This window comes from Eulemur rufifrons, chromosome 17, assembly GCF_041146395.1.
Source record: "Eulemur rufifrons isolate Redbay chromosome 17, OSU_ERuf_1, whole genome shotgun sequence".
NCBI lineage: Eukaryota > Metazoa > Chordata > Mammalia > Primates > Lemuridae > Eulemur > Eulemur rufifrons.
Window position 1 is genome coordinate 2,345,664 of NC_090999.1, and position 25,107 is coordinate 2,370,770.

The 25,107-nt window shown below is 54.2% G+C and overlaps 1 protein-coding gene across 1 annotated transcript; it reads left to right on the forward strand.

Moving 5' to 3' along the window:
* The first annotated feature begins 15,019 nt into the window (after positions 1-15,019).
* On the forward strand, positions 15,020-20,668 carry IRX1 (iroquois homeobox 1). The gene is made up of 4 exons (XM_069492630.1): positions 15,020-15,571; positions 18,500-19,535; positions 19,897-19,969; positions 20,255-20,668. Exons 1-4 carry the CDS (start codon positions 15,296-15,298, stop codon positions 20,310-20,312), a joined length of 1,443 nt encoding a protein of 480 aa, XP_069348731.1. The 5' UTR covers positions 15,020-15,295; the 3' UTR covers positions 20,313-20,668.
* Positions 20,669-25,107: the final 4,439 nt, after the last annotated feature.

A 25,107-nucleotide genomic window follows, 5' to 3' on the forward strand; every position in this document is an offset into this window, starting at 1 on the left:
CAGAAACACACATGCGAGAGCAGCCCCTGTAGCCCATGTGCAGTAATGACTAATTAGAAGCCATTTAAATGCCCTTTAATAGGGAGTTAATCAAATAAACTATAGCACATTCAGGCTCTGTGTTCCTGAGCAACAGTTTTTAAAACGTCATGGGGATCTACATGTGCTGGTGAGAAAAAATAGGCAAGCCATTGTTTCTGGGAAAACTCAAGTTGCAGACAAGCACACCACACTTCCCGCATGGCCTGCAGAGGGTACGATTCCCCCCGGAACCCTGGGAGCGGCTGGAGGTCCTTGTGGTCGCTGGTGGGCAAGGGGCCAGCACTGGTCAGGCTGGGAAGGGAAACCGACTTCCAAGTAAAAGGAAACCCAAGGCCTAGAGCAGCAGGAGGTGGTGGAAGCCCATGTACAATAAAGGACACACCTAGGATAGGCCAGGGACGGGTCGGAAACGTGGACAGGAACCACAACAGCCATTTGGAATCCTCTCTGCCTTGCTCAGCACTTTGGACTTATTTTCTAGGCAGTGGGAAAACTGGATCACTACTACCTTGATGGGGATAATTTGGTCAGTTATGAGTGGAAACTCTGGAAGCAGAATGGAAGGTGAGGAAGATGGAACCAGACTGAAGGCAGAGAGACCTTCTAGGAAACCATGACAGTACCCCAGGCTGTTGAGGATGTCCATGTAAGTAAAAAAAAATGTTGACAGGGTGACCACATGATTTATTGTCAACCCAGGACACTCTGGAAAGGGAAACGTGGGAGCCAGCGAGACATGGAGACAGAAGGCATAAATTGGGACTGTCCCTGGCAAACCGGAACATGTAGTCACCCCACTCCTAGGAGCTGAAGGAGAAGAGAAACCTTGGAAAGGCACGTACCTCCACAGTCACGTGTTGTCTGATATCCCCACGAGGGCCCCCTTTCCTGTTTGCTGTTTACCATCCGTCCCCAGAGCTGGTCCATTGCCAGGAACACCTAGTGCTCAATAACTAATCTTCGGACAAGTGGATGTCAGGCAAGACAGATGTACACCTGAAGGAGGCGCCAGGCTGGCTGCCAGGATCTCGGCTACTTCATGTGCAACGGCGTCTCTCACTGGGGTAACAGAGGAAGGAAGAGGAGCAGGTGCATCTGCAGGTGTCAGATGGAGGGGGTCAAATGTGCGTGAAGATGGGCGTCTGTAACTCTTGGCCGAGGTTTGCGTTAGAGATAGAGGTTTAAAGCCCAGGGTGTGCTGAGATTTTCTGCAGTGGGTGTGTAGACTGAGATAAACGGTGGACCAGAACTCACAAGAGTACTGAGGCCAGTAAAGAAGCAAAAGAAAAAAATTAAGGGAAATGTGGGTGGAGGAGCCACCAGAGAGACAGCAGACACCTTTAGAAGGGATTGCATCCGTGATGGTGGGTGCCAGGGCCAGGCACTAAAGCTGGATTTAGGAGTATTTAGCAGAATGCATTGATGTCCCCTGGGTTGAAGGATCAAACCCTGTCTAGGACTCTATTTCATGAAATATTTTCTCCACCCCCTGAACCTCAATCATCTCATGTACTTATTTAAAATTCAGATGTTGGACCCAATCCCATCCCTAATGAATCAGAATATCTTTGGGCAAGGTCCAGGAATTTTAACCTGTTTTTCAAGGGATTCTGAGGTTTTAGAATTCTAGGATAATATAGGGGCTTTCCACCTGGATTTTGAAGATGAGAGAATAAAAGATGGGCTTAGACAGGAGAAGCCAATTCTGGGCTGAGAATTTTGGGTTGGAAGTGGAAGAATAAATAGTAATAATATCCCATATTGCACCCAAACCCCATGTCTCACCAAAGCACTCCCTGCTTCTGAAGCAAACCCTAGACTGCAGTAAAACAAACTTTCTATGAGATGAAGACAATGGACCTGCAGGTGCTCACTTCTTTCAAGCCTCAGCTGATGCGTTTCGACCACCGAGGTTGACATATGGCACATCAGGTGACAGAACTCGTTCTCGCCAAGAGAAAGCCGAGGGTATTTTAGCAGGGTAACAAAATGAGTGTGGCTGTGGTGGCCAAAGGACTAGTGCACCAGAGAATAAAAGATGACGGAAGGAAGATGACTCAGGGGTCCTGGCAATGATCCCAATGGGTGATTCTAAGGACTTAAACTGGGGAGGGGGAGACTAGATCTCACAGTCTTTTTTGAGATATAATTGACAGTTCACAGTAAATGACTGTGGCAGCTGTGTAAAGGATGAGCTAAACTAAAATGAGCTGCAGGGCTCCAGGAGAAAACACGTCCAGGGGTGGACAGACTAAAGGATGGGCAGGAAAGCCCAACACATTTTGATCAGGCTTTTGGGGACTTCTGCGGATTGCCTTCCTGGTGTCAGGCAGTGTGAGGGTTCATTTCATGTGTCCACTTGACGGGGCCATGGGGTGCCCAGGTCAAACACTAGCTCTGGGTGTCTCTGTGAAGGTGTTTCAGGTGAAGTCACCATTTGAAGCAGTGGGCTCAGACAAGCAGACTGCCCACCCCAACAGCGGTGGCACCGTCCAACCCCTGAGGGCCCAGATAGAACAAAGGCAGAGGAAGAAAATAATACACCTCCTTTGCTTCCCACCTGCCTGTGTGAGCTGGGACTTAGGTCTGCTCCCGCCCTGGGACTGGGACTTACACCACGGACCCTCCTGGTTCTCCGATCTCCAGACTTGGAGTTGGAATTACACTGTGGGCTTGCCTGGGTCTCCAGGTTGCAGAGAGTGTATCATGAGACTTCTTTTCCATGATGGTATGGACCAATTCCTCATAATAAATCTCTCATATCTCAGTAGTACCTACTGTTGGTTCTGTTTATCTGGAGAATCGTAATACAGGTAGTAAGGGTTGAAGAAGGTGGTTTCTCCCTAGATGGATTGGCCTGATGATAAAAAGGAAACAGGTAATTTAATGGACAAAGAATAATTTAAAGAAAGTCAACAACAATCAAATTCTTGAAATAAGCAAACATATGTCAAAAGCTTTTAGTGTTTCAAGATATTAGAGAACAAGTGTTGAGGAGTAAAGGCTTCATCCTTGGGTAACAATAGATATTCCCGCATACGGACTGATAGAGTTGTACCAACGCTGTTCTGCAAAGTTATATCCCTTCTGATAAGACCTTAAATCTTCCTGGAGGGAAGAGGATTAAGGTTAAGGTTTTTTGTTTGTTTGTTTGTTTGTTTTTCAGCTCATTATGGGGGTACAAAAGTTCAGGCTATATATATTGCCCATGCCTCCCCATCCCCCCGAGTCTGAGTTTCAATTGTGTCCATTCCCTAGACAGGTTAAGGTTTTAATGGAGATTCTTTTATTTAACTTCTTACATAAGCTGGTGGCAGAGTGACATAATTAAGTTAGGTGCAAGCTGTCCAGAAATAGGCTACAGACTTGATGAGGCTTTAAACTGCCCAGCTACTCAGGAAACTGCAGCAGAAGCATGTTCCCTTCCTTCCTCTTCCTCCATGCAGGTGAAGCAACCGACCTACTGCAAGCATGACAGAGTTTATTTCTGAGTGAACATGCCCAGGGTCATTGATAACATTTCTTTTCTTGACTTTCTTTTCATTTCTTTGTCAGGGCATTTTTATTTATTTATTTAATTTCAGCATATTACGGGGGTACAAATGATTAGGTTACATATATTGTCCTTGCCCCACCTGAGTCAGAGCTTCAAGCGTGTCCATTCCCCAGACAGTGGCACTGCACCCATTAGGTGTGAATATGCCCCTTCCCCTGCTCCCACCTGCCTGACACCCGGTGAATGTTACTGCTACTTAATTGACACTGAGTTCGCCGTATGGCTGGTGGTAGCCAATATATGCTCTGTGTAGATTACATGTGTGTGTGGAGTTAGCAAGGAAACTGTGGAGAGAGAAGCATCATTTTCTCCTGCGCTGTTGAATTATTCCTCCTGGGCAGTGTTCTGGGTGCTCTGTGATGCAGCACAGGTTGCTCTACTTTATAACCACTGCCTCTGTCCTCCCTCTGACGACACTGTTAATGCTGTCTTTGTCTTATGGCCTCAATGTTCTGATGCCAATGCAAGGCTTACATGTATTATTTTCATCAGAATTAACAGTGATAGTAATGGCAATTACTTAACAGCATTATTTTCCTTGTTCCTTTTTGTCATTCCAGATTTCTGTTTAATTTAACATTTTATGTATCATAAGGAATCAACCAAATATCTAAGAATTCCATAGCAGGGATACGACTAGACACTCTATGCATGTACAGGGGACCCACTGGCGCTGACCCCTTAAGGAGATGTGTTCACACTCGGGTTTCACAAACATTTGGAGGTTTAGCATCACCAAATCAGCTGAAGATAACAGAATCAGGACTCTGACAATCATGTTCTCCAGGGATTTTTCAAATCCATATCTAGGCACAAAAATCCTTTGTTCAAACAAAATCTTATCTGGAATTTCAATATGTAAAATGAGGAAATTGGAGTGGTTCTGTCTAAGGATGAGGAGAAAAGGTCCCCTTGTCCTCCCAATCTGGGCTCCTTGGACCCACCTGTCGAGGCTTCTGAATGTGCTTCCAAGAAAAGCATCCACATGGCTCAGGGCACGTTTCCTGCCCCTGTGCCAACCACTTCCACTCGGGAGGGCCCAGGCCAGGGGAAACACCCCTTACGCATGTGGCTGGTGGAGCCAGCTGGGCCCAGGTCTGCCTCTGAGTCCCGGCTCTTCACAGGACCACACCATGAACTTGAGCTGAAATGCAGAACCATCATTGCCAGATGTTCTTTCAGTCCTACAGCTGTGGTCTAAATCAACTTCTTGATACTCCTCTTATACGTGAAATCTTGTCCTGCTCCAGTGCTTTGATGACTCCTCATTGCCCAGAAAATAAAGTCTGGACTCATTTCTATGCTACAGAAATCCACTCTGATTAGACCACCATGTCCCCAGACTGAAGCCCTCAATAAACTCCACTTTGCAGCCTTGGCCAACACACTGGTTCCTGAGACGTGGCGGAGACCACAGAATACCCTTTACTCACGTTCCCTACCCAAATCCAAGTCATCTTCCAAAGCCGGGTCACAGGTCAATGCACTTGCTCCTCCTTGACAGAATTAATCACTCTGTCCTCTGAGTCCCGAAGTCCAGATCCCTTGCATCGGTAAGGATGCAATCAGGAGACAGAAGTGATGCCAGTCTTTTGGATAGAGAAAATTTAATATGAAGAATTATAACCTAGGCATTGTTACGGGTTCAATTGTGTTCACCTAAAATCCATATGTTGAATCCTAATCCCCAGTATCTCAGATGGTGACCTTATTTGGAAATGGAATTGGTGCAGATGTAATTAGTTAAGATGACGTCAGACTTGAGCAGGGTGGGCCCTAATCTGATAAGACTGATGTCCCTATGAGAAGGGGACACTGGGGCACAGACAGCATGCTGGGCAAACACCACATGAAGATGAAGGTAGCAACGGGGGTGAGGTACCTACGAGCCAGGGAACACCTAGACCGTCGGCAACCTCCAGAAGCCAGGGGACAGGTGTGGGGCAGGTTCTCCCTCGCAGCCTCCAGGGGAACCAGCCCCACTGACGCCTGGACGTGGATTTCCAGCCTCCAGAGCTGCCAGACAGTAAGTTCCGCCATGTAAGACCCTGGCCTGGGGAGCTTTGTTACAAGAGCTCTGGCAAACTAATACATTGCAGTGAATCTAGTTACCTGAAAATGCAAAAACAAAGCAGGAAGAAGTTGCAGAGGCAAATGCAGAGCACATTTACCAGCCGGGCTGGGGAGTGACGGAAAAAGGACAGGCACAAAGAGGGGCCCGCAGAACCCAGACTCAGGCTTGGGAGGCAGCCATGCTGCCAGGTGGCAGAGGGGACCTGAGGGTCTGACTCTCCCTCCACCTGCCCTGCAGGCTCCCTCTGCATGCCCCTCCCATTTCGGCAGAGTCTAGAGAGAGGAGCTGGCCCTGCAGAAATGGGCTTCCAGAGCCCTAGCCTCGCGCAGAGGCGGGACGTGAAGCTGAGAGACAAAAATGTAGTAATCATGTATCCCTCCTAGTGCTTAGTGTTGCCTTGGCGAATAATTGGGGGCCTGTATGTTCCACCTGTCTAACTTAGACGTTCATCGTGGATGCTTAGGCAGCTGTCTAATTTACCTTAGCTCCCCCCACAGCAGAAGATGCTGTCTTTTTTCACAGTGGTTCTCCACAAAGGATTAAGTGAATAAATGAATAAAGGGGAAAGGAGGGAGGAAAGAGGGCGGGAAGGGAAGGATGGCGAGAGGACCCGGAAGGAAAAGCTGTGAGGAGCTGGGAACAGCCTGTAACCCTATGAGCTGACCCAGGAGCAGGCGCGCAGGGGCGGAGGAGGAGACGCTGCTGGGAGGGTTACGTCAGGAGATCAGCAAGTCTGTCTGCCCCGGGCCAGCATGCAGACGTTGGACGGGGTGCCAAGGTTCTAATCCTGGATTTATTACACACTTGCTGAGCGACCTTAGACAAACCACTTAACTCAACCCTAGAGATAATGTCACAAGGTCTTCAGTTTGTAAAATGATCGCTGGTCCCTTGTCTCCAGGATCACTGCCGTGGTGGTAATGCATCTGTGGCCGGGAGGCGGCGGCTGGTGAAAGACAGGAGAGGACTCACATTTTCTGTCTTCATGGCAATTCTTTCCTGGCCAAGCCCAACGTGCATGCACTGAGCTTCGACCCTGGGACCCAGGGGAATTCACGTGATGGGCTTAACTACTGTTGGCTTTCCCCTTTGCAAAACCTAGGGAATGGGGCTTAATGACAGCTTTTAAAATTTCATGCCAGAAATGATATCAAGATAGTGCTACTGACACATCTATTGCATGGAACAGGAGCAACACACCAGCTTCCTTGGTGCACAAAGGATCCTGCCGGCTTGTTGACTGCCTGGGAGTCTACAGGGAAGAAGTAGAAGTCTCTTGGGGCCCCGGATAAAACGCATTTTCTCAAGTGATCTGTCTTCAAATCTAAAGCCCTTCTTGCATAGAGAGTTTATAAACTGGACAAACTCAAAAGTCCATTTATAGATGAATAAATTCAATCAGGATGGCAAATTTAACCTTTGATAATAACCAATATGGAACGGTCTTATTATACAGAATAATATAATCCTTTTAAACATGACGTATTTTTATTTAATAATGAAGAGGGGAAACTCTAGAGCTTCTTCTAAGATGTTTGTCCCAAAGCTAAAGGCCACGTCGCAGTGCTGGAAGTGGCTGTCAGCCCAGCTACTGAACTCTGGCATTGCTCGGGGCCGGGGGTGCAGATGGCCAAGGATGCAGTTAGGGGCTGAATCAAGCCCCCCATTGGTATGTTGAAGGCCTAACCTTGAGAACAGCATGATGCCACTGCATTTGAAGGTAAGGCCTTTAAAGTGGTGATGAAGCTAAAATGAGGCCCTTAGCAGGGACTTTCATCCAATCTGATTGGTGTGCTGACAAAAAGAAGAAGTTGGGGTACACCCAAAGACCCCGGGGATCTGCGGCACAGAGGGAAGGCCATGTGGACACAGCCCAGCTACCTGCGGGCTGAGGAGAGGGGCCTGCAGGGGCCACCCCGCCAACGACTTGCCCTTGGACTTTTGGCCTCTGGACCTGTGAGAAAATAAATGTCTGTTACTGAAGCCCCCCAGCCTGTGGCACTTGGTTACAGCTGCCCCCGCAGACGAGGAGATGTGCCGGGTTCCGCAGGCTCCTCTGAACTTGCTTCTACCAAAAGCAGCATCTGGGAAGGGCAGCCATTGACAGGGGCTGTGGAAAAGCACTTTCTTCCAGAGAGTGACTATGACCCACCACCCGAGAAGTCTGGTGCACACCCGCTGGGAACCTGGAATGCGCTAAACCCCCTCCATAGGATGCACTTTGTGGGCACACATTTGGCAGTAGTTTTTTTTTAAGGAATATCTCAAAGGAAGGCTTTTATCTCTAACAGTATAAATGGTTGAGGGCTCATATGAAGTTAGGGGAGATAAAACAGCATTTGGTCTAAATTTCAAACATTTTTGGAAGAGTCAAACACAAATATCCCATTTAGTATTTTCCCTCCTCCCATCCCACACATATAATTTCCTTTGAGAGTTTTGTTAGGAAATCATGCTTGGATTGCTCAGATCTGAGAAATGTATTATCATTCCTAAACTGGTATCACACATCCACTCTGGTTGTTACTGTCAGTGGTTATTGGGAAGAATATGTGAAGTAAATTCATAAATGAGCGTTACATATGCATTCACAGAGATCTGGTTCTTTGGAAGAAAGATGCTACTGTAACCATAATTGAATATAATTAAGTTTACATTATAATTTAACCAATATTGCTTGTTAGAGCGTCAATTTCAAAATGCACAGCTATGATAAAAATCATAAAAAAGAAACAAAAATTAATAATTCTTAGAAAACTGTTGTATTTTTCTTATAAGCCCATTCCTACTCTGTTTCACATTATATTAATAACATTCAATATTTATGTGACAATAGTGCCCAAGCCTGCAATTAAATTATTTGAAATATTGATACAAATTATTACATTATTGAAATATTAATAAAAATAACTGAAGTTCAACCAAGTTGATTTGAGGTGTTCTTATTTCCTGTTTTCTTTACAATGAGAGGGTGACATGCTCTCTGCCCCTCTCTAGCCCCATATATTCATTCCCTGGTGAAACTCCATCATGCAGGGATAGAAAAGTCTTGAAGTTGCATTAGATGCACCAACTATTGGCATTACCTGGAAACAAGTTTGCCTCAGAGCCTCTCAAAGGATAGCATGCCTTGGAGTTATTTGCACTTCCTTTTGGATAGAAAGAGGAAATGAAGTTACTCCACAGTTTTGGAACTAAGGGTTAAGGTAAATGTCTGGGATGTGGTAGTTCCCTTTCTGTAAGTTTGATAAACTCCGGGAAAGACTTCCTGCTACTAGTGGGAATGACCCAGAGTTGCTGGGCTGGGAGAGGAGCGGGGGCAGGGGCTTGAGGCCCAGTAGATTGACTGGAGTTTCCCTGAAGGATGGACCACTTCCTTACAAAGACTAAACATAAAATGAGTTCTCTAATAGACAACTGTCCTGGCTTCACCAGGAGGGGGGAAATGGCACTGAAAGCAACATGAAATGAGTTCTGAGATAAAATAGCAACAGACCACAGGCATCTTAGTTTTTGTGTGAGTACCGTAACAGTTACAGACTCAAAGGGTTAAAATATAACCCGTAAACATGCCTGTGATGTCCTTATAACATAAGTTCTTATCAGAGGTCTGCACAGTACTTGGCAAACAAGACGTTCTACCTTTTAAACAAATAATTCATTAGGTAATTAAATTCAAGTTGAGATTACTCTAATTAAATATAAACTGCTGTTGAATCATAATTTCTATGTGGCCTAGTTAAAGATGAACAATCTCTTGTTCGATTAAAAAAAAAAAAAAAAAAAAAAGCTTTGAAAGAATTCTCCAGTGCCTGGGAGAATAGATTTACAAGCACTCCACAGAGGTCATTTCAAGAAGGAAGAGACAGCAAACACAACATGGGGAGAAGAGGGTGTTTCATGTCCAGACGTTCCAGAATAAGCGGGCCTTTAAGGCTCTAACTCAGGGTTAGCAGAACCGGGCAGGAAGTCACAGGGCTCTCTCTCAGGTGCTGGGTTATGTGCAGGGGCGCACAGCCAGGCGGTGCAGCCCTGCTGGCAAGGCCCCAAGTGAAAGGCGGTCCAGAGGCCAGCGCTGGCCCAAAGATCGAAGGACCTGAGCAAAATGAAGAGTCACTTTGTCCCCTACGCTGCTCTCTGCCAAGTCCCCTGCAATGGCATTAGGAGTCACAGCCACCAAGGCGCTCACTGGGGGCGCAGAAGTCCCAGCTGGCTTTGATCTGTGCCTTTGGAGAGAGAGCTGACAGTCGGCTGCATGGCAGCCCCGCTTTCATTTGTCAGACACACGCTTGCTAGTGTACCAGAGCAGGCAGCTACACCTGTACTGCAAGAATTTACATCGCCTTGCTTCGGGATGGCATTGATTTGGGACGGGTGAAATACAAACACAAACTAATTAAAAACTGCATAATGGAGCCCTACAGGAACAAGGCAGAAAAACAAATAAATACAAGTGCAGCTGGCATGGCGATTGTGCTTCTGCCCCGGAGCAACCGTCTGGTGACATCAAATTATACACCCTGAAAACCCTCCCACCATTGCTGTTGGTCATATTGGAGGCATAATGGAAATGATCTGGTTAATTAAGGGGTGGTTTATAAAATATTTACGTGTGTGCACACGCATGTAATTCACTTCCTTTGACACTCAGGGACGACGTCATAGCGGCTCTAATGGCTGGACTACTGCGGTCCACTCCTCTGCCCTGCCTGGCGGGAAACTCAGGCCCCTGTGGAGAGCCCGCCTGCAGCGTCCGGGAGGGGAGCGCAAACCTCCTTCCAAGGAGGCCTCGGTTTTCAGTTCCCCGAAGGGCAGCGCCCTGAGCCTCCCACAGTCCTGTGTCCTTCGCTCTGGGCGTTTCCTTCCGGGCTTTTCCCGGAGTCGCTCACTGCGTGGGATCCCGCGCACCGACTCCACGAGTCCGGTCAGGAGCGCTGCGCGGGCCGCTGAGTCCCCGCAGCCCCGCGCCCTCGGGAGCTCTCTGTGTGCTACTTTCGGCCCCGGGTCACCAGAGGCAGTCGCGCCCTGCTAGGAGTGGCGAGCAATGGCTTGTCGGGCACTCAGGGGTCGGGGCTTGGGAGCCATGGGGTCCTCACAGCTGGAACCATCTGGGGTCCTGACTTGGTGCCTACTGGTAGCTTGGTTGCAGCTGCGCTCCCCCGCGCGTCTCAGCCGCTAGGGACGGTCTAACCCTTGCCTCGCTGTCGTGGAGCAAGGTGGCTTCCCAGGTCCTGGGGGAGGAAGGTGCGCAGCCTAATGAGTATTTAACAAGACTCATAAATCAGGGCGCACGTCTGGGCCCAGGGCCCGACTGGGGTTGGCGCGGTGCTGGCCAGGTGAAGCTCCCAGGCCCGCAGTCGGGCCGCGGCCCAGCGCAGCAGCCCTGCCATCGGTGGAGCAGAGAATGGCCACTTGGAAAGGCAGGCGACCAAGGTCACGTGCCACCCACTGCTTCCCCGTGATGGGTCTGCGTCGCCCAGTCCTGGGCGCCAAAGGCTGGTCCCAAAGGTGGCTCTGGGGGTGAGGACGTCGCCTGGAGCTGCCTCCTCTCCATCTGAGACCCCCGATGGCAGAGCTTGACATCAGTGAAGAATTATTTCCCAAGAAATAAAATTGTAAATGAAGAGGCTGTTGGGTTTAATCTCTTCCTCCTGTAAATATGCCCCAGGGATGGGTGGGGAGGCCGCTCACCCTAAGGGTTGCTGCGGGGTTGGGGAGAGAAAAGGAGACCTTGGTCTTTTTCACTGACGACAGTGCCCTCCCATCTAATTAATTACCTCCCGAGTAATTAATAACAAAAATAACAATGAGCAAGTAAACTTTCCGTCAAACCTTAAAACCTGCTTAAAAATCAACCTGGCTGCACCGCGCGCGTTGTTCACGAATGTCCCCCGCCTCCCGCCACCCGGGGCCCTTGTCTCGGCGGGTCCCTCCCTCCAGCGCCGCCTCGGAACCGCGCTCCACGCGCCCGCAGCTGCAAGGCGAAGCCCGGTGCATCCCAGACCTGGGCTCCACCAGCCGCCCGCCGCCTCCGAGCTGACCGGTGAGCTAGGCCAACTGCCTGGGGTCCAGGGCGCACTGGCGCTCCTGTCCTAAGGTTCCCAGACCGGATGGGGACGCAGGTCAGGCGGAGCTCCCGTCCTGCCGCGCAGCGACCCCTAGGTCTGGCTCCGCGCGGATCTTTGGCTCCGTCTCCCAAACAGTGACGACCAGGCAGCGACCGAGTTGGGTCCGCTCAGGCCTAGGACAGCCTCCTGAGGCGCTGCTGGGCCTGTCTGAGCCACCCCCTTTCCGGGCAGGGACCGTGGCTGAGGGTGTGACTGAGCGGATCCCTCCTGGCTGGCGATCCAGCACAGTGCAACTGGGGCCCTCGGTATTCGGTTTCCAATGGCCAAGTAGATGGAGCCACAGGGCACCCCCACTCTGGTGCCCGAGAGACCCTGCAGGACCCGGGTGACCCCTCCTGTTTGCCTGGCACCCCAGGAGCCACCAGAGGGATGGTCTGGGACTCCAGAGAGGCTAAGTCGGTGAGCCAGGAAAGCCCCTCCAGGGGAAAGTCAGGACTCTCTTTAAAGGATATTCAAGTCAGGCCCAAGGATCCCAGACAACAGGCCATGGAGCTCTGGCCCCGCTTAACCCTGTGATGCAAGAAAGAGGGGCAGGGCCGGCAAGATGAAACTCTGGGCAACTCTTCCATGAGTGGGTCCCTCTCCGCTCCTCCCCCTCTCCAATGAGATGCTTGGCTGACATTTTTTTCTCCCTGTCTCTCCCTCTCCCAGCTGCTTCCTAGTGTTCTAGGTACAAGTTTTTTTGGTTAAGGGCCAAGGAAAAAGAAGGGAGGAGGTGAGTCAGAGCCTGCTCTGCTAGGACCTCCTAGAACTGACGTGTAGCCTAAGGGACTCAGGTGCAGCCTTTTGCACGCAGAGCCCGGGTGTCCTAGGCTGCTCCAGAGGGAGCGAGCTTTGAGTACACAGGCCTTGGTAGGGCCAGTTCCCGGGAACTGCACAGGTCTCTGGCGGGGCTCACAGGGGAGTTTCCAGGTAGGGCCCAGTCACATCCTCCTTGTCACCTCCCCGGCGTCTTCAGGAGCCTTCCCTCTTTTCATGCCCACAGTGGAGGTGATACAGCCAGGACCCAGAATAGAGGCACAGCCAGCTGGCCTCGGGGCAAGACAGCCTTTCCTTCCCCATCCTGCCTCCCCACAAGGTGACAGATATGGAGTGACCCCAGTTGGGATGCCCTGAGACCTGAAGATGGGGTGGGTAGTTGTGCTAAGTGGGTGGGAAGGAAGTAATCAATCAATCAATCAATCAGTGCAGCTGAATCCTGAGACTGAGAAATGTCTCTGGACTTAGATTCCACTTCATTCTCCAGCTCACACAAGAGGGCTGATCTCACCTGTATTTACCTGTCACACTGAAATGTGACCCTGGAGTTTGCTAAACAGGACAGTGGCAGGGCTGGCCCATTTCTCAGACAGTGACTCACCTGCAAACGTTGGGCAGAGGAGAGGGGCTTCAAGTCCGAGGTCTATCTTGGGGTGAGAGATGTTTGGGGGTGGACTGAGGAACAGGAAGAAGGTGCAGTGAGGGACTCCCAGAGTTGGAGTGGGCAATGTCCACTCAGGACCCCCCGAATCAAAGCAGGAAAGGAGCCCTGGCAGTTGCAAGGGGGTTCTGGAGTGTGTGGGGGCCGGCTGGGGAGGGCAGCATGAATAGGAAGGAAATCTGACTCACAGCAGAGAAATCCAGCCTGATTTCGGAGCTGGTAATTAGTAATTACTGTTATGGGCATTATTGTTGCTAATTATAGGCGATGTCTCAGTGTCTGTCCTCGGGCTTGGAAAACGGGCCCCCCCTGTGCCTGCAGGAGTCCCAGGCCTGGAGGTTCTGCACTGATGCAGGGCGAAGAAGGGGTGGAGGCCCAGCCAGGGTCCAGGGTACCGGTGGCTCGGGTCTCCAGCAGCACAGCATGCCGGGGTCCAGAGGTAGCTTTCATACCATAGCCCCGATGGGGCCTAGACTAAGGGCGACTGCGGTCTGCTGCTGAAACTCCTGCGGTGTCCAGCTCCAGGGACTGCAGTGGTGGGGGCGCACTCCCAGCCCAGGCCGCTGCATAGGAGATGGCGCGCAAAGCGGCCTGGGGACCCGGGCGGATAACTGTGCACGCTCCCCTCCCAAGTGAGCGGGACGCAGAAGTGGTCTGACAGAGCCTTCCCGGTGCCGGCAGGCCGGGAGGATCGTGCACACAGCGTCCCCTCCTAGGAGTGCTGCGACCAGGCCTGCAGAGACCCAGAGGCAGCCCCAAGCGCGCCGCGCTGGACCGCGTCGGCTAGCTCTACCGGCGAGGATGAGGATGGAGAGGGGCGATGGAGGGAGAAGAGGGACACGGGGCAGCGGGGCCAAGTGGCCGCCCTGCCCCCTGCCTGTCCGCTGCACCGCCTCGGGTCCGCGCGCTCCAGACAAGTTTACTTCCTGCATCTGCACACCTAGTGGACAAACCAGCGCGTCTAGCCACGCCGGCTTCCCCCATCGCTGGTGGCGTGGGGGGATGTTTCCCTCCGGCTGCAACGGTGCTTAATCAGCGAAAAAAGAAGTCCCTCCCCTCCCCGCCGAAGATCCCCTCCCCTCCCCCCAAGAACCCACCGCCAGCGACTGCGTCCGTTGGCTCCCCCAAGCAACTCAGCGGGCTTGCCTTTTCTCAAAGTTTTCACAATCTGAAAAGCCCGCAGAGCGCAGCCGCTTTCCGCTTCTTCAAGTGCAGTGAGGCCAGGCATTGCCAGACGATCGGTTAATACCTAGTGGGGACCCCGGGACGTGCGCCTCGCATCGGGGTGTCACGCCACGCTGATCTAGTGCTGCATGGCGAGCGTCCCGGTGCACTTCCGCCGAAGATGTCCCGGGGAGGCCAAGGCAGCCCCAGTCTCGGAGGAGAGGCCTCTCCGCGCGGGCTCTCATTGGCACCCAGGCGCAGGCTGCCGGCCCCTTCTCGCTGCCCAAACGGTAGAAAAGCAGGCACCGAGTTGTTTTTGTAGAAAAGGGGACACACCTCGGCTGCGAAACTGCAACCCCGGTGTCAGACAGCTGTAAACCAGTGTCGACAGGTTGTCAAACAGCCGTGGGGGCTGGTCGGGAAGGAGCCCGCGGCCTCCGGGCCCGCACCCGCCGCCCGGCCGCGCGCGCCCACCGCGGGAGGAGTTGGTCCGGCCGGCGCGGGGCACCACGTGCTCGCCGGGAGGGGCGGTAGCGGCCGGCTCGGGCGGGCGGGAGGCAGGGAAGGGGCGGGAGGGGAGCCAGGGGCGGGGCCTGCGCTCAAGGGGATGCCAATCAAAGCATCAACTTCAAATTGTGTCTGAAAGCCCCGCCGCCGAGCGGAGGGCGGCCGCCGCAGTCGGCGCGCGATCGCGGATCCGGGCGCAGCCGGGAGCCGGGCGCCAGCAAGCACCGGGCCGAGGAGCAGCGACCGGCCCCCACCTCCCGGCCGGCCCCAGCGCGCCCGGCCGCCCGGCCGCCCCCACCCCCAACGTCGCGTCCCTTCCGATCTCCCCTCCGGCCAGCCTCCGCCTCCCTCTCCTGCCCCTTTAATACTTGCCCGCCGCTGTCGCTGCCGCGTAGTCCGCGGACATGTCCTTCCCGCAGCTGGGCTACCCGCAGTACCTGAGCGCCGCGGGGCCCGGCGCCTACGGCAGCGAGCGCCCAGGGGTGCTGGCTGCGGCCGCAGCTGCTGCAGCTGCTGCCTCGTCGGGCCGGCCGGGGGCCGCGGAGCTGAGCGCTGGCGCGGGAGCGGCCGCCGTCACCTCAGTGCTGGGCATGTACGCGGCGGCGGGACCCTATGCGGGTGCGCCCAACTACAGCGCCTTCCTGCCCTACGCCGCCGATCTCAGCCTCTTCTCGCAGATGGTGAGTGTGCCCGGCCTCCCCGCGCCCTCCTCGCTTCCACTGCCTCTCCTCTCTGTCTCAGGCGTCCAGGGCGAGCCTGGCGAGGGTTGCGGGCGCGCGGGCGGGAGAGATGACGGGTGGACCTGGCTCCGCACGAGGAGCGGGAAAGGTCCTGCTGGCAAGTTCCAGGCGGCAAGGCCATGCTCCTGGTAACACAGGGGCGCGGAGAGGCCCCTCCTGAAAAGCCTGGGCCGTCTAGGCCCGGGAAGGCAGAAGGCCCGAGCCAGGAAAGGGGTCGTGGCGAGAGTTGAGGGAAACCTCAGGAGCAGGCCTGAGACTTGCTGCCTGCGCTGGAGGTGGGGGACAAACTCTCCCGGACCGGCTAGGGCGCCACAGCAGGCCCATGGGCTCCGGCAGCTCCGCCGGGTCCAGCAGGACTCGTCTTCCTGGCCGTGGATGCCGCTCGCGTAGCTCTTCAGCTCTTGGGCTGGGTCGGGAAGACTCGATTTTCTCCCTCTTTGGCAGAACCGAGATAGTTGTGTGCGAGTTTGCCAGAGAGGACCCCTTTAAAGCCTAGTAGTTAGTCAAAATAATCCTAACAATAGATCGGACGGATAGAGAGAGCTCTTAATGGCGGGTGTGCGAATTTGAGATTAAACAAAATTAAGTTGAAATAATTCTGGGCGTCTGAAATGGTGTTTGCTTTTACTTTTGTAAGTTGCCAAAGTTTTCATTTCATTTGCACCTAAAGAAAAGCACTTTTCTTCCCGAGTTACATAATGGAGGATTAAAGACAACAGTGTCCCTTGGCTTAAAATAAATGGTGTCCTCTTAGTCTGCCGTCCCAGTGAGGGTGTGTGCGCGCGCGGGGTTGGGGGGCGGGGGTGCACATTTAATTCTCCGCAGGGGCATTGGCCTGTGTATGGGTCCAAATGATCCATTTTCCTTGGTCTGACTGCAAGGTCGGGGCGTAAACTCCGGGCTGCGCGTGAACTGCGCTGCGGGCGGCGCGGGAGGCCCGGTGGCAGCCCCCGCCGGCGTTACTGCGCTAGGGGTAACGCAATCTCCAGGCACCCCCGAATTCTCCCCACTCCCTGAAGAAGAGACTGGGACTAAATACCCGCCAACTCTGTGGGAGCAACGAACCAGGCGTGTTTTGCTGTCACTTTTCTTGTAGTTTTTTAAAGAAAGCCTATTTATTTCTCTGAAAGCGGCCCGGCCTTTCGCGTCTGCCATGGAAAAAGATCAGCCCCCATTTTGTTCTGGCAGCCGGGACGCCCGGGCAGCGACGAGAGATTTACAAGGTGTCCTTTCAAAAAGAATTCCCAGTAGAGACGAGGCTGAAATGTCGTCTTTACAATTACAAACATAATAATTAGAAAAGCGCATGATACATTTCGCAACGATTAGGCAAAAGCGAAATCTGGCCACAGAAACCTTGTCTCTGTGGCCACAATTACCAAACTAGTCAAAGAAATCTTCTGTACAACTTCCTCCGAGCCCGGAGTTGCCTTGGTTGCATGGCAACTCTACTGTTTTTACATGGAGGATGATATTTTTTTACAGAAATTTTGAATACAGATGTGTGCCATTTGAAAGCCCACTCTGTTTGGGGTGGGGGAGGCTGCTGGTGAGGATGTTCTCCATTGTGGCTGTGGAGAGGTGAGCTAGGGCTGGCTTGATTTTTTTTTTTTTTTTTAACTATGGGGTTAATATGTAAAAATCCTTCCCAAAAGGTGTGTGTGTGTGTTTCCTCCAGCTCTCCTGCCTGTTCTTGGAAAATAAGCCTAAATCCAAACCCAGATTCTAGGCCTAGGTTTCCCAGCCACTATGATTGGGTGTTTGAAAGTCAAAAGATAAAATTGTGAGTGAATATCTGTCTGGGCAATTTATGGTAATAATGAGGCCTAATGAGGTTGTTAGAAAGATAAAATGTTATTTACCAAAAAACCTGATGGGATAATTTGACTTGCTGTTTTACTACTGATGATAAAAAGAATATTGATTGCAAATAAATCAGAGCCTCTAAATGCCTGCAAACAGTTTGTGTTTGCTCCCTGCAGATCAAAGTCAAACTTAAGAGATAAAGTAACCCAGAAGAGGCCTAGGAAACTGAACCGGTTCCCCTCTTTGCAGGCGGCTGCTTCTGGCCCTCGCGTTAATATTTTACAGGATAAGCCCTCCTTTTGTATTTAAAAAAACAAATGGTGTTTTTGTTATTGTTGTTGGTGTTGGCTAAGATTAAAATTTTAAATTAGCTGTCACCACTGCAGACCTTTAAGTGCGGGTGAACCATTAGATGCAGATTAATTTGGGAGGTCAAAGGAGTGTGCTTTCGTTTTAAACTACTGGTGGATTTTACCCAAGAAAGCCAGGGATGCAGGGATGGATTATTTTCATCACTCCCCCCCCCCACCCCGCCCCGCCCCAAAGGCAAAGGGAGGAGGCTTAGGCTCTCGGTTTTTTACTGCTCGGAGACCCTGTTTTATCAGTCCAGTTAAAAGGTTTTCCCCTCTAGCTAGTGTAAGATACACTTGGAAATCCGGGCTGCTCGAGCTGCCGGTGGTGAGGACTGAGGACGGCCCTGGGAAATGCTAGGGGACCACTGCTCCTGTTGTGCTCCTCTAGAGAGGCAGGTTTCTGGAACTTTTCTAGAGTGACAAAATAATCTCCAAGATCTGTGAAAGAGCAGTTCCTGGAGTCTGCTCTTGTTCTCTCCACCCTTCCCCCAGCGGTGGATTGGGGGCCCTTCCTGCTCTAGGGAGCTCAGCAGGGCCGGACAGAAGGCCTGGGAGTGCCCCAGTGGATGGGGCGCCCAGAGCCCCTCAAGCCTTGCAGAGTGGCTGCCCTGTCTTTCCCAGCTTCGGGGATTCACCTCTCACTCCCTCTCTCTTTCTCTCTCTCCACCCCCTCCTCTCTCTTCTTGCTGGCTTTGCCTTGTGGCTGCAGGGCTCACAGTATGAACTCAAGGACAACCCGGGGGTGCACCCTGCCACCTTTGCAGCCCACACAGCGCCAGCTTACTACCCCTATGGCCAGTTCCAGTACGGGGATCCCGGGCGGCCCAAGAATGCCACGCGCGAGAGCACCAGCACGCTCAAGGCCTGGCTCAACGAGCACCGCAAGAACCCCTACCCCACCAAGGGCGAGAAGATCATGCTGGCCATCATCACTAAGATGACCCTCACGCAGGTGTCCACCTGGTTCGCCAACGCGCGCCGGCGCCTCAAGAAAGAGAACAAGGTGACTTGGGGCGCACGGAGCAAGGACCAGGAGGACGGAGCCCTCTTTGGTAGCGACACCGAGGGCGACCCTGAGAAGGCCGAGGACGACGAGGAGATCGACCTGGAGAGCATAGACATCGACAAGATCGACGAGCATGATGGCGACCAGAGCAACGAGGACGACGAGGACAAGGCCGAGGCGCCGCACGCGCCCGCCGCCCCTGCCGCCCTCACCCGGGACCAGAGCTCGCCTCTGGCGGCCACCGACGTGCTCAAGCCCCAAGACTCGCCCTTGGGCCTGGCCAAGGAGGTCCCAGAGCCAGGCAGTACGCGCCTGCTAAGCCCCGGCGCTGCAGCGGGCGGCCTGCAGGGTGCGCCGCACAGCAAGCCCAAGATCTGGTCGTTGGCTGAGACGGCCACCAGCCCCGACGGCGCGCCCAAAGCTTCGCCGCCCCCGCCCGCAGGCCACCCGGGCCCGCATGGGCCTTCCGCTGGCGCGCCGCTGCAACACCCCGCCTTCCTGCCCAGCCATGGACTGTACACCTGCCACATCGGCAAGTTTTCCAACTGGACCAACGGCGCATTCCTCGCACAGGGCTCCCTGCTCAATATGCGCTCCTTCCTGGGCGTTGGCGCGCCCCATGCGGCGCCCCACGGCCCGCACCTTCCTGCACCTCCACCGCCGCAGCCACCCGTCGCTGTAGCGGCGGGGGCGCTCCACGGAGACAAGGTTTCGGTCCGCAGCAGCCCCACGCTCCCAGGTACAGCTCCAGGGAGCCGCGTCCACTTGGATCCCAGCTAGGAATACGGAGGCCTGGCCAGGTGGGGGAGAAGGGTAGCAAGGGCCGGGGCTGGCGCCAAGCATGGGCCTCTGAGCCCTGGGCCGAGCTTCATTCTGTCTGAATTGGGAGATTTGGAGAGCGAGGCCAAGGCCTGGGGCTCTCCCAAGAGAGCTGGGCTCCTCTCAAGGGGCTGGAGAGTGGGAGGACGAGGGGGGAGCGTTTCTCCCCATTACCCTGCAGAGAGGCAGGCAGGAGTGGGTGGGGAGCAGGCCTGCGCACCTGTGCGCCCCCTCCCACCGGCTCCCTGTCCTAACCCTCTGCCTCTTCCAATCCCTCCCAGAGAGAGACCTCGTTCCCAGGCCGGATTCGCCTGCACAGCAGTTAAAGTCGCCCTTCCAGCCGGTACGCGACAAGTGAGTGCAGTTTGCTTTTGCCATAGGGGAGGGGTTGGGGTGGAGGAAGTCGGAGCCCTGGGGCAGCGAGGCCGGGCGGCGGTGGGGATCGTGCAGTCCTTTGAAGGGGCGCTACCTCCAGCCTGGACGCTGGGTGAGCTGCCGAGGCCTGAGATTCTTCTGAGCCGGGAGCCGGGCTGGCTGGCGACCCTGGCCCCGGGCTCCGCTGGTAGGACCGGCGACGCGGGCGCAGCGTCCACGTACTCACAGAGCTCCTGTCTTCCTGTCTTGCTGTTTCCCCTGCAGCTCGCTGGCCCCGCAGGAGGGAACGCCGCGGATCCTAGCAGCCCTCCCGTCAGCCTGATTGAGGGTCTTCTTTTACTTTTGCGGGGGGAGGGGGGAGGAGTTGGGGAGGGAGGGAATGGGGGAGGAATTAAGACAAATATTTCAGACCGGTGTAAAGGACAAATATGACAACGACGTCAACGACTCCCATCCATCGCTTTCCGCAGAAAGGGGCTCCTTCGGCCGAGCTCGTGTCCAGGCGCAGGCCTTTGCGGCTCGGGGTGGCTGTGATTATCCGGTTCGGTAAACGCTCTCAGTGCGTGTTTCTTTTTTCTTTTTTCCCTTTCTGTATATAGAGTGATCTCAGATTGTAAATAGCGCGTCAGCGAACTTGTCTAAATCATATATTTTTGTCTAATAAACTGAATGAAATGAAGCTCCCCCCTCCTGCTGCTGTGTGTGTGGCCAGGCGCGTGGGGGGTGGGGTGGAGGAGGGTGCGTGTGCCCCATCCTGGAACCCTGGGCAGGGCCCGAGGACTTGTCTTGGGGAGAGAGGCTTCTCAAGAGAGCCTTCGGAGTGTGTTTTCACGCAAAAGGCCAGTGTTTAAGCACTTTTGGTTGATTGGTTGATGCTGAATTTGTTAATATTGTCACTTGGGTAGTTTCTCGTCGCCAATTTAATTCTTTCCAAAGCTTATACCATCATCTGGTACATGCCTTTCTCAGGATATAAATAAGTTCAATTTTAGGCAGCTTATAAAACGATTTTTTTAAGGTGGGCAAAAATGGAAAGAATTTCAATTCACAAACCTAAAGGAAAACTTCGGATTCGAAATCAATTTATAACTAGTTGTCTAAACAGTGCATCGTGGCGCCGGGTCGTTTTCTGGGTAAAGTGTGGAAATAATGGAGTAGGAAATATTGCTTTGGATGTATTTTTTAGTTACTTGCTTAAATCTAACGTGGAAAAGTTGGAAGGCGTTTTTAAACTCCCGGGTTGGGCGGGCAGGGGTGCGGTGCGGGGATTCTCCAGGCGTGTGAACGAGGGGCTGCGGCTGCGGTGGCGGGGGGGGGGGGGGGGGCAAGAAGGAGGGCAGGGGGCTTGGGTCTTCCTGGGAGGACTGAGTCTTCTGTCCTTCGATGCGCTCGCCGAGCGAGCCAGGAGCAAATAAAGCCCCAGATGGCCGCGGCTGGGCCGGGAGAAGGCAGCTAGAGCTAAGTTAGGGAACAATGAGAGACAGAGCTGGCCTAGGACGCCCGCGAGTGAGAAACGTTTCAGGAGCCGAGAGATAGCAGCGCACAGCCGGGCCACCGGCCGCGTCCTTCAGAGCCGGGCATGTCGCAGCCGCCGCACTGTGGAGAGGCTCTGCGGAAGCCCCGCAGGAGCCCTCGGGCGCAGACGACTGTGGAATTCGGGAAACCTGAGAAAGCAAACATTTGCAAAACTGCCAGCAAGGATGTGGGCTGCGGGGGAAATCGGTCTAGTGGGGACAAGGCCGAGTCCTAGGTGTCGGAGAGGACCCCCCCCGCCCCCTCCCCGCAACTAACCCCTAACCCGGAGCCTCAGCCTCTTTCCCAAGCTTCTTGGAGACCCGCGGGCTCCCGGGCTGCGCGTGGGGACTGGGTACGCAGCCGGCAGCAGGGGACGTCGGGGTGGGGGACCTTTGCCCAAGTCTCCTGGAGACGGCGAGGAGGCGCCCTGTCCGCCTCTCAGCGCCCGCATCCTTCTCCAGCCCTGTGCCCCGTCCGTTTAGAGGGAAAGGCTTTCTCCTGGCCCTCGAGTCTGGACGAAAAGCTGCAGAAGAGGCTCCAAAGGTGTCGCCGAGGGCGAGTGGACGGACGGCGTGTGGAAGCGCGCGGCGTAGCGGAGGGCGGGCGCGCGAGTCGGAGCCCCGGGAGGAGCGGGCTGCGGAGCCGAGTGGACCGGCCGGCCGGCTGGGCCGCCACCGCCGGAGCAGCTTAGCGTTCTGAATGGACGTGCTCGCGGCGCCCTCTATGGTCCGAACGCGGAATGGGGCCGTGACCAGCGCGGATCCAGCTCTTGGGGTGTGGCGCAAATCTGGGGTACTGGGCCTGGGGGCTCCCTGGGCACGAGCCTGGATTTGTAGCGATGAGGCTTGTTCTGTGTCCCAGGTGTGCACCCACATGTCCCTTGTATGTGTGTTTTGGAGAGTGCCAGCCTGCTGGGTAGGCTTTTGGCATTTGATGGGAGGGAGTGGTCTCCGGGCTTTATGCCAGGTGTTTTATTGTCCAACAAGGGGCTTGGTACATCAGAGAGGTGTTCCTCTTCTGTCCTCGACGCTAGAGCGCTAGGGCTTCGTGCATCATCAGGGCCCTGAGCTGCTCATTCCGAAGGTCCTGGAAAGGGGCCTCAGACTGCACTCTGACCACTGGGGCTAAATGAATCTTATGTCCCTAGGGAGACTGCACCCCTAAGGAGCCTTACCCAGCCACATCCTGCACCCTTCCTGTCACATACACAGTACTCTGGAATCCCAGGTGCGCTGGGAGAGCCTTCCAGGTGACTGCTGGAAATAGCAGGGGGAATTCGCCTGGACCCTGGAGTTCTCTGCCCTGGGCCTGCTCATCTCTTTGTTTCCCTGAGTCACATAGGACAGTTCATGCATTTACTGGCTGCACACCTCCTATTTCCATTCTTCTTTTTTCCCTGTACAAGACATTTGGGCCTTCCTGCCCATGTCTGCTGAGGTAGCTAGGCCAGCACTGGCACTGAATGCAGTGGCCTAGAGGTGAAGGGTCTGAATGCCCTCCAGAGCACCAAGCTCCCTTGCAAAGAAATCAGATGGCCAGCCTCAGAATATCTCCAGTGAATAGCTAGAAATGAAATTTTAATTGAGCCCCTTGAAGAGCATTTTTGTCCTTTGTGCACTGTTTGTTTACATCTTTCCAGGTTACTGCAGCAACCTAGATGTGCTGCAGGGAGGGGCAGGAAGAGCACCCCCGGTGCCCAGTGTTTCACATCCTGAAATAATCTGGGGAGTGGACTTAGAAAATGCAGAAAACTTCCTTGCCTCTAAAACTAAAGCCCTGTTAGTTCTGGAGAAACTTGCTGCCTGAGCAAAGGTATTCCTTTTCTCACGCTGCATGGGGCAGTTTTGGAGGTAGCAGAAGCTCTGTGACCAGGAGGGAGGAGACTGATGTCCAGAAAGGGTAGGCTAAGGATGTCCACAGGACTGATGTTCCAGACACAGGGCCCCCCTCTGGAGGGGAAGCAGGACAGAGAGGCTGTGTGCCAAAGGGAGGAGGATTTGCCTTTATATTGAGCTTTTTTTGGAGATGTGTATGGGTATGGAGACAGGAAACAAATCCAGTCCAGGGATCCTGTCAGCTCTAGCCCAGGTCAGCGTAGGTGACAGAGGAGGTACCAGAGGTGCAGCCCTTCTGCATCAGTCCTGCCCCCACCCCTGCCACTCGTGCTGAGGACTTGGGAGTGGGCACCCCAGTGGTTGACCTGCTGGAGCCTCTGAATTCTCTGCTCCCACCACCCTGCTCTCCCTCCCCGATCAATTATATTCACCCGCACATCTATCTCGCCTGCAATATGGAGAATTCATATTCATATCTCAGTTTTAGTGGTCTGACACTGATTAATGTAATACGCGCCTTGGCTCTGAGGGGCGCGCCACCCGATGAATCATGCCCTATAAAGTTTCAGTCGTCCTTGTAGATGGGACTGTGCCAGAGAGCAAGGAAGCTGGAGAGAGAGGGAGGGAGCCAGCAAGGCTGGGGGAGAGAGAGAAAGGGGTACTCTGGGGCTGGCTTTTGGTCCCAATGTGGATGGTGGGGCTAGCCCTGGCCTCTCTGCTCCAACCCCTCGCTTGAGCAGGGGACCTAAGGCCAGGCCAGTCCCCCTCTGGCTGCCATCCGCCCATCTAGACATGGAGTAGGGGGCGGCAGTTTGTGGACAAGGACTTGGGGAGAGTGGAACAAAGAACGCGCTCTTGAAAGGGACAGGGCCCGGTTTGCTGGTGGGGACGCGATGGGGGTCAAAAAGGAGGGAATGAAGCAAGGCAGGGACAGTCGCTGGCTTAGCGGGTAAGAAGGCTGGGGCAGCGGGCTCCGCGGAGGGGCGGGGCTTCGTTGTGCGGGGGGTGGGGGGGGGGCGGCGGCTCCGGTGGTCTCTGGTCAGCAACTTAGACCACATCGCAGGATTGAGTACCATGTCTGGAGTCAGCTGGGCTCTGGGGCCTCCCGGAACTGGAGGAGGTGGCTTTGGGGTATAGGACACTGAGCACATGCCTGGTGGCCCTGCCACTTCTCTGGCCCCATGGAGAGTCCTGCCATCTCACTGGCCTCCAAGTGAGGATATGGCCTTAGTTGGGGTGGGCATGCAGGAGATTGGGGAGGCCCTGGGAGGCAAATACAGTGTGGGAGCATGGGAAACAGAGTGGTGGAGGGGGGCGCTTTCCGGGTGTGATGACGAAGCCCACTCCTTGAGGGGTCTCTCATCCCCTGTGAGTGGGTTTGGGGGACCCTGAGATTGTGGAGGGCTTCCTGCAGCCCCGCCCACGCAGAAACTTCCCAGCCTCTGGCTGCGCCCTGAGGTGCCGGATAAATGGCCTCCAAGAAAAACCCCGCAGCAATCCCTGCGCTGCTCAGTGGGGAGAGAGACTTGCGGGGCTTCTCCAGCTCCCCACCGAGCGAGCGCCTCTAATTATGGCTCCCAGCTAAAAGGCCTCCAAAGGTCATCCCGTGGGGACTGCTGGCGGCCTTTTGTACCCCGAGACTGGCGGCTGGAAGCAGAGCCCCTTCCCCAGCGCAGATAACGAGGTCTGAGAATGGTCCCCCTTGGGGCAAGCGCAGGGGGCCGCATACCCCGCGACGCTGGGCCCTCCCCTGCCAGCTCGGGCCTG

Coding starts and splice junctions, on each gene's coding strand:
- IRX1 (XM_069492630.1), top strand. CDS start 15,296: ATGTCCTTCCCGCAGCTGGGCTACCCGCAGTACCTGAGCGCCGCGGGG. Junction 15,572..18,499: donor TCAGCCTCTTCTCGCAGATG/GTGAGTGTGCCC, acceptor TTGTGGCTGCAG/GGCTCACAGTATGAACTCAA. Junction 19,536..19,896: donor CAGCAGCCCCACGCTCCCAG/GTACAGCTCCAG, acceptor AATCCCTCCCAG/AGAGAGACCTCGTTCCCAGG.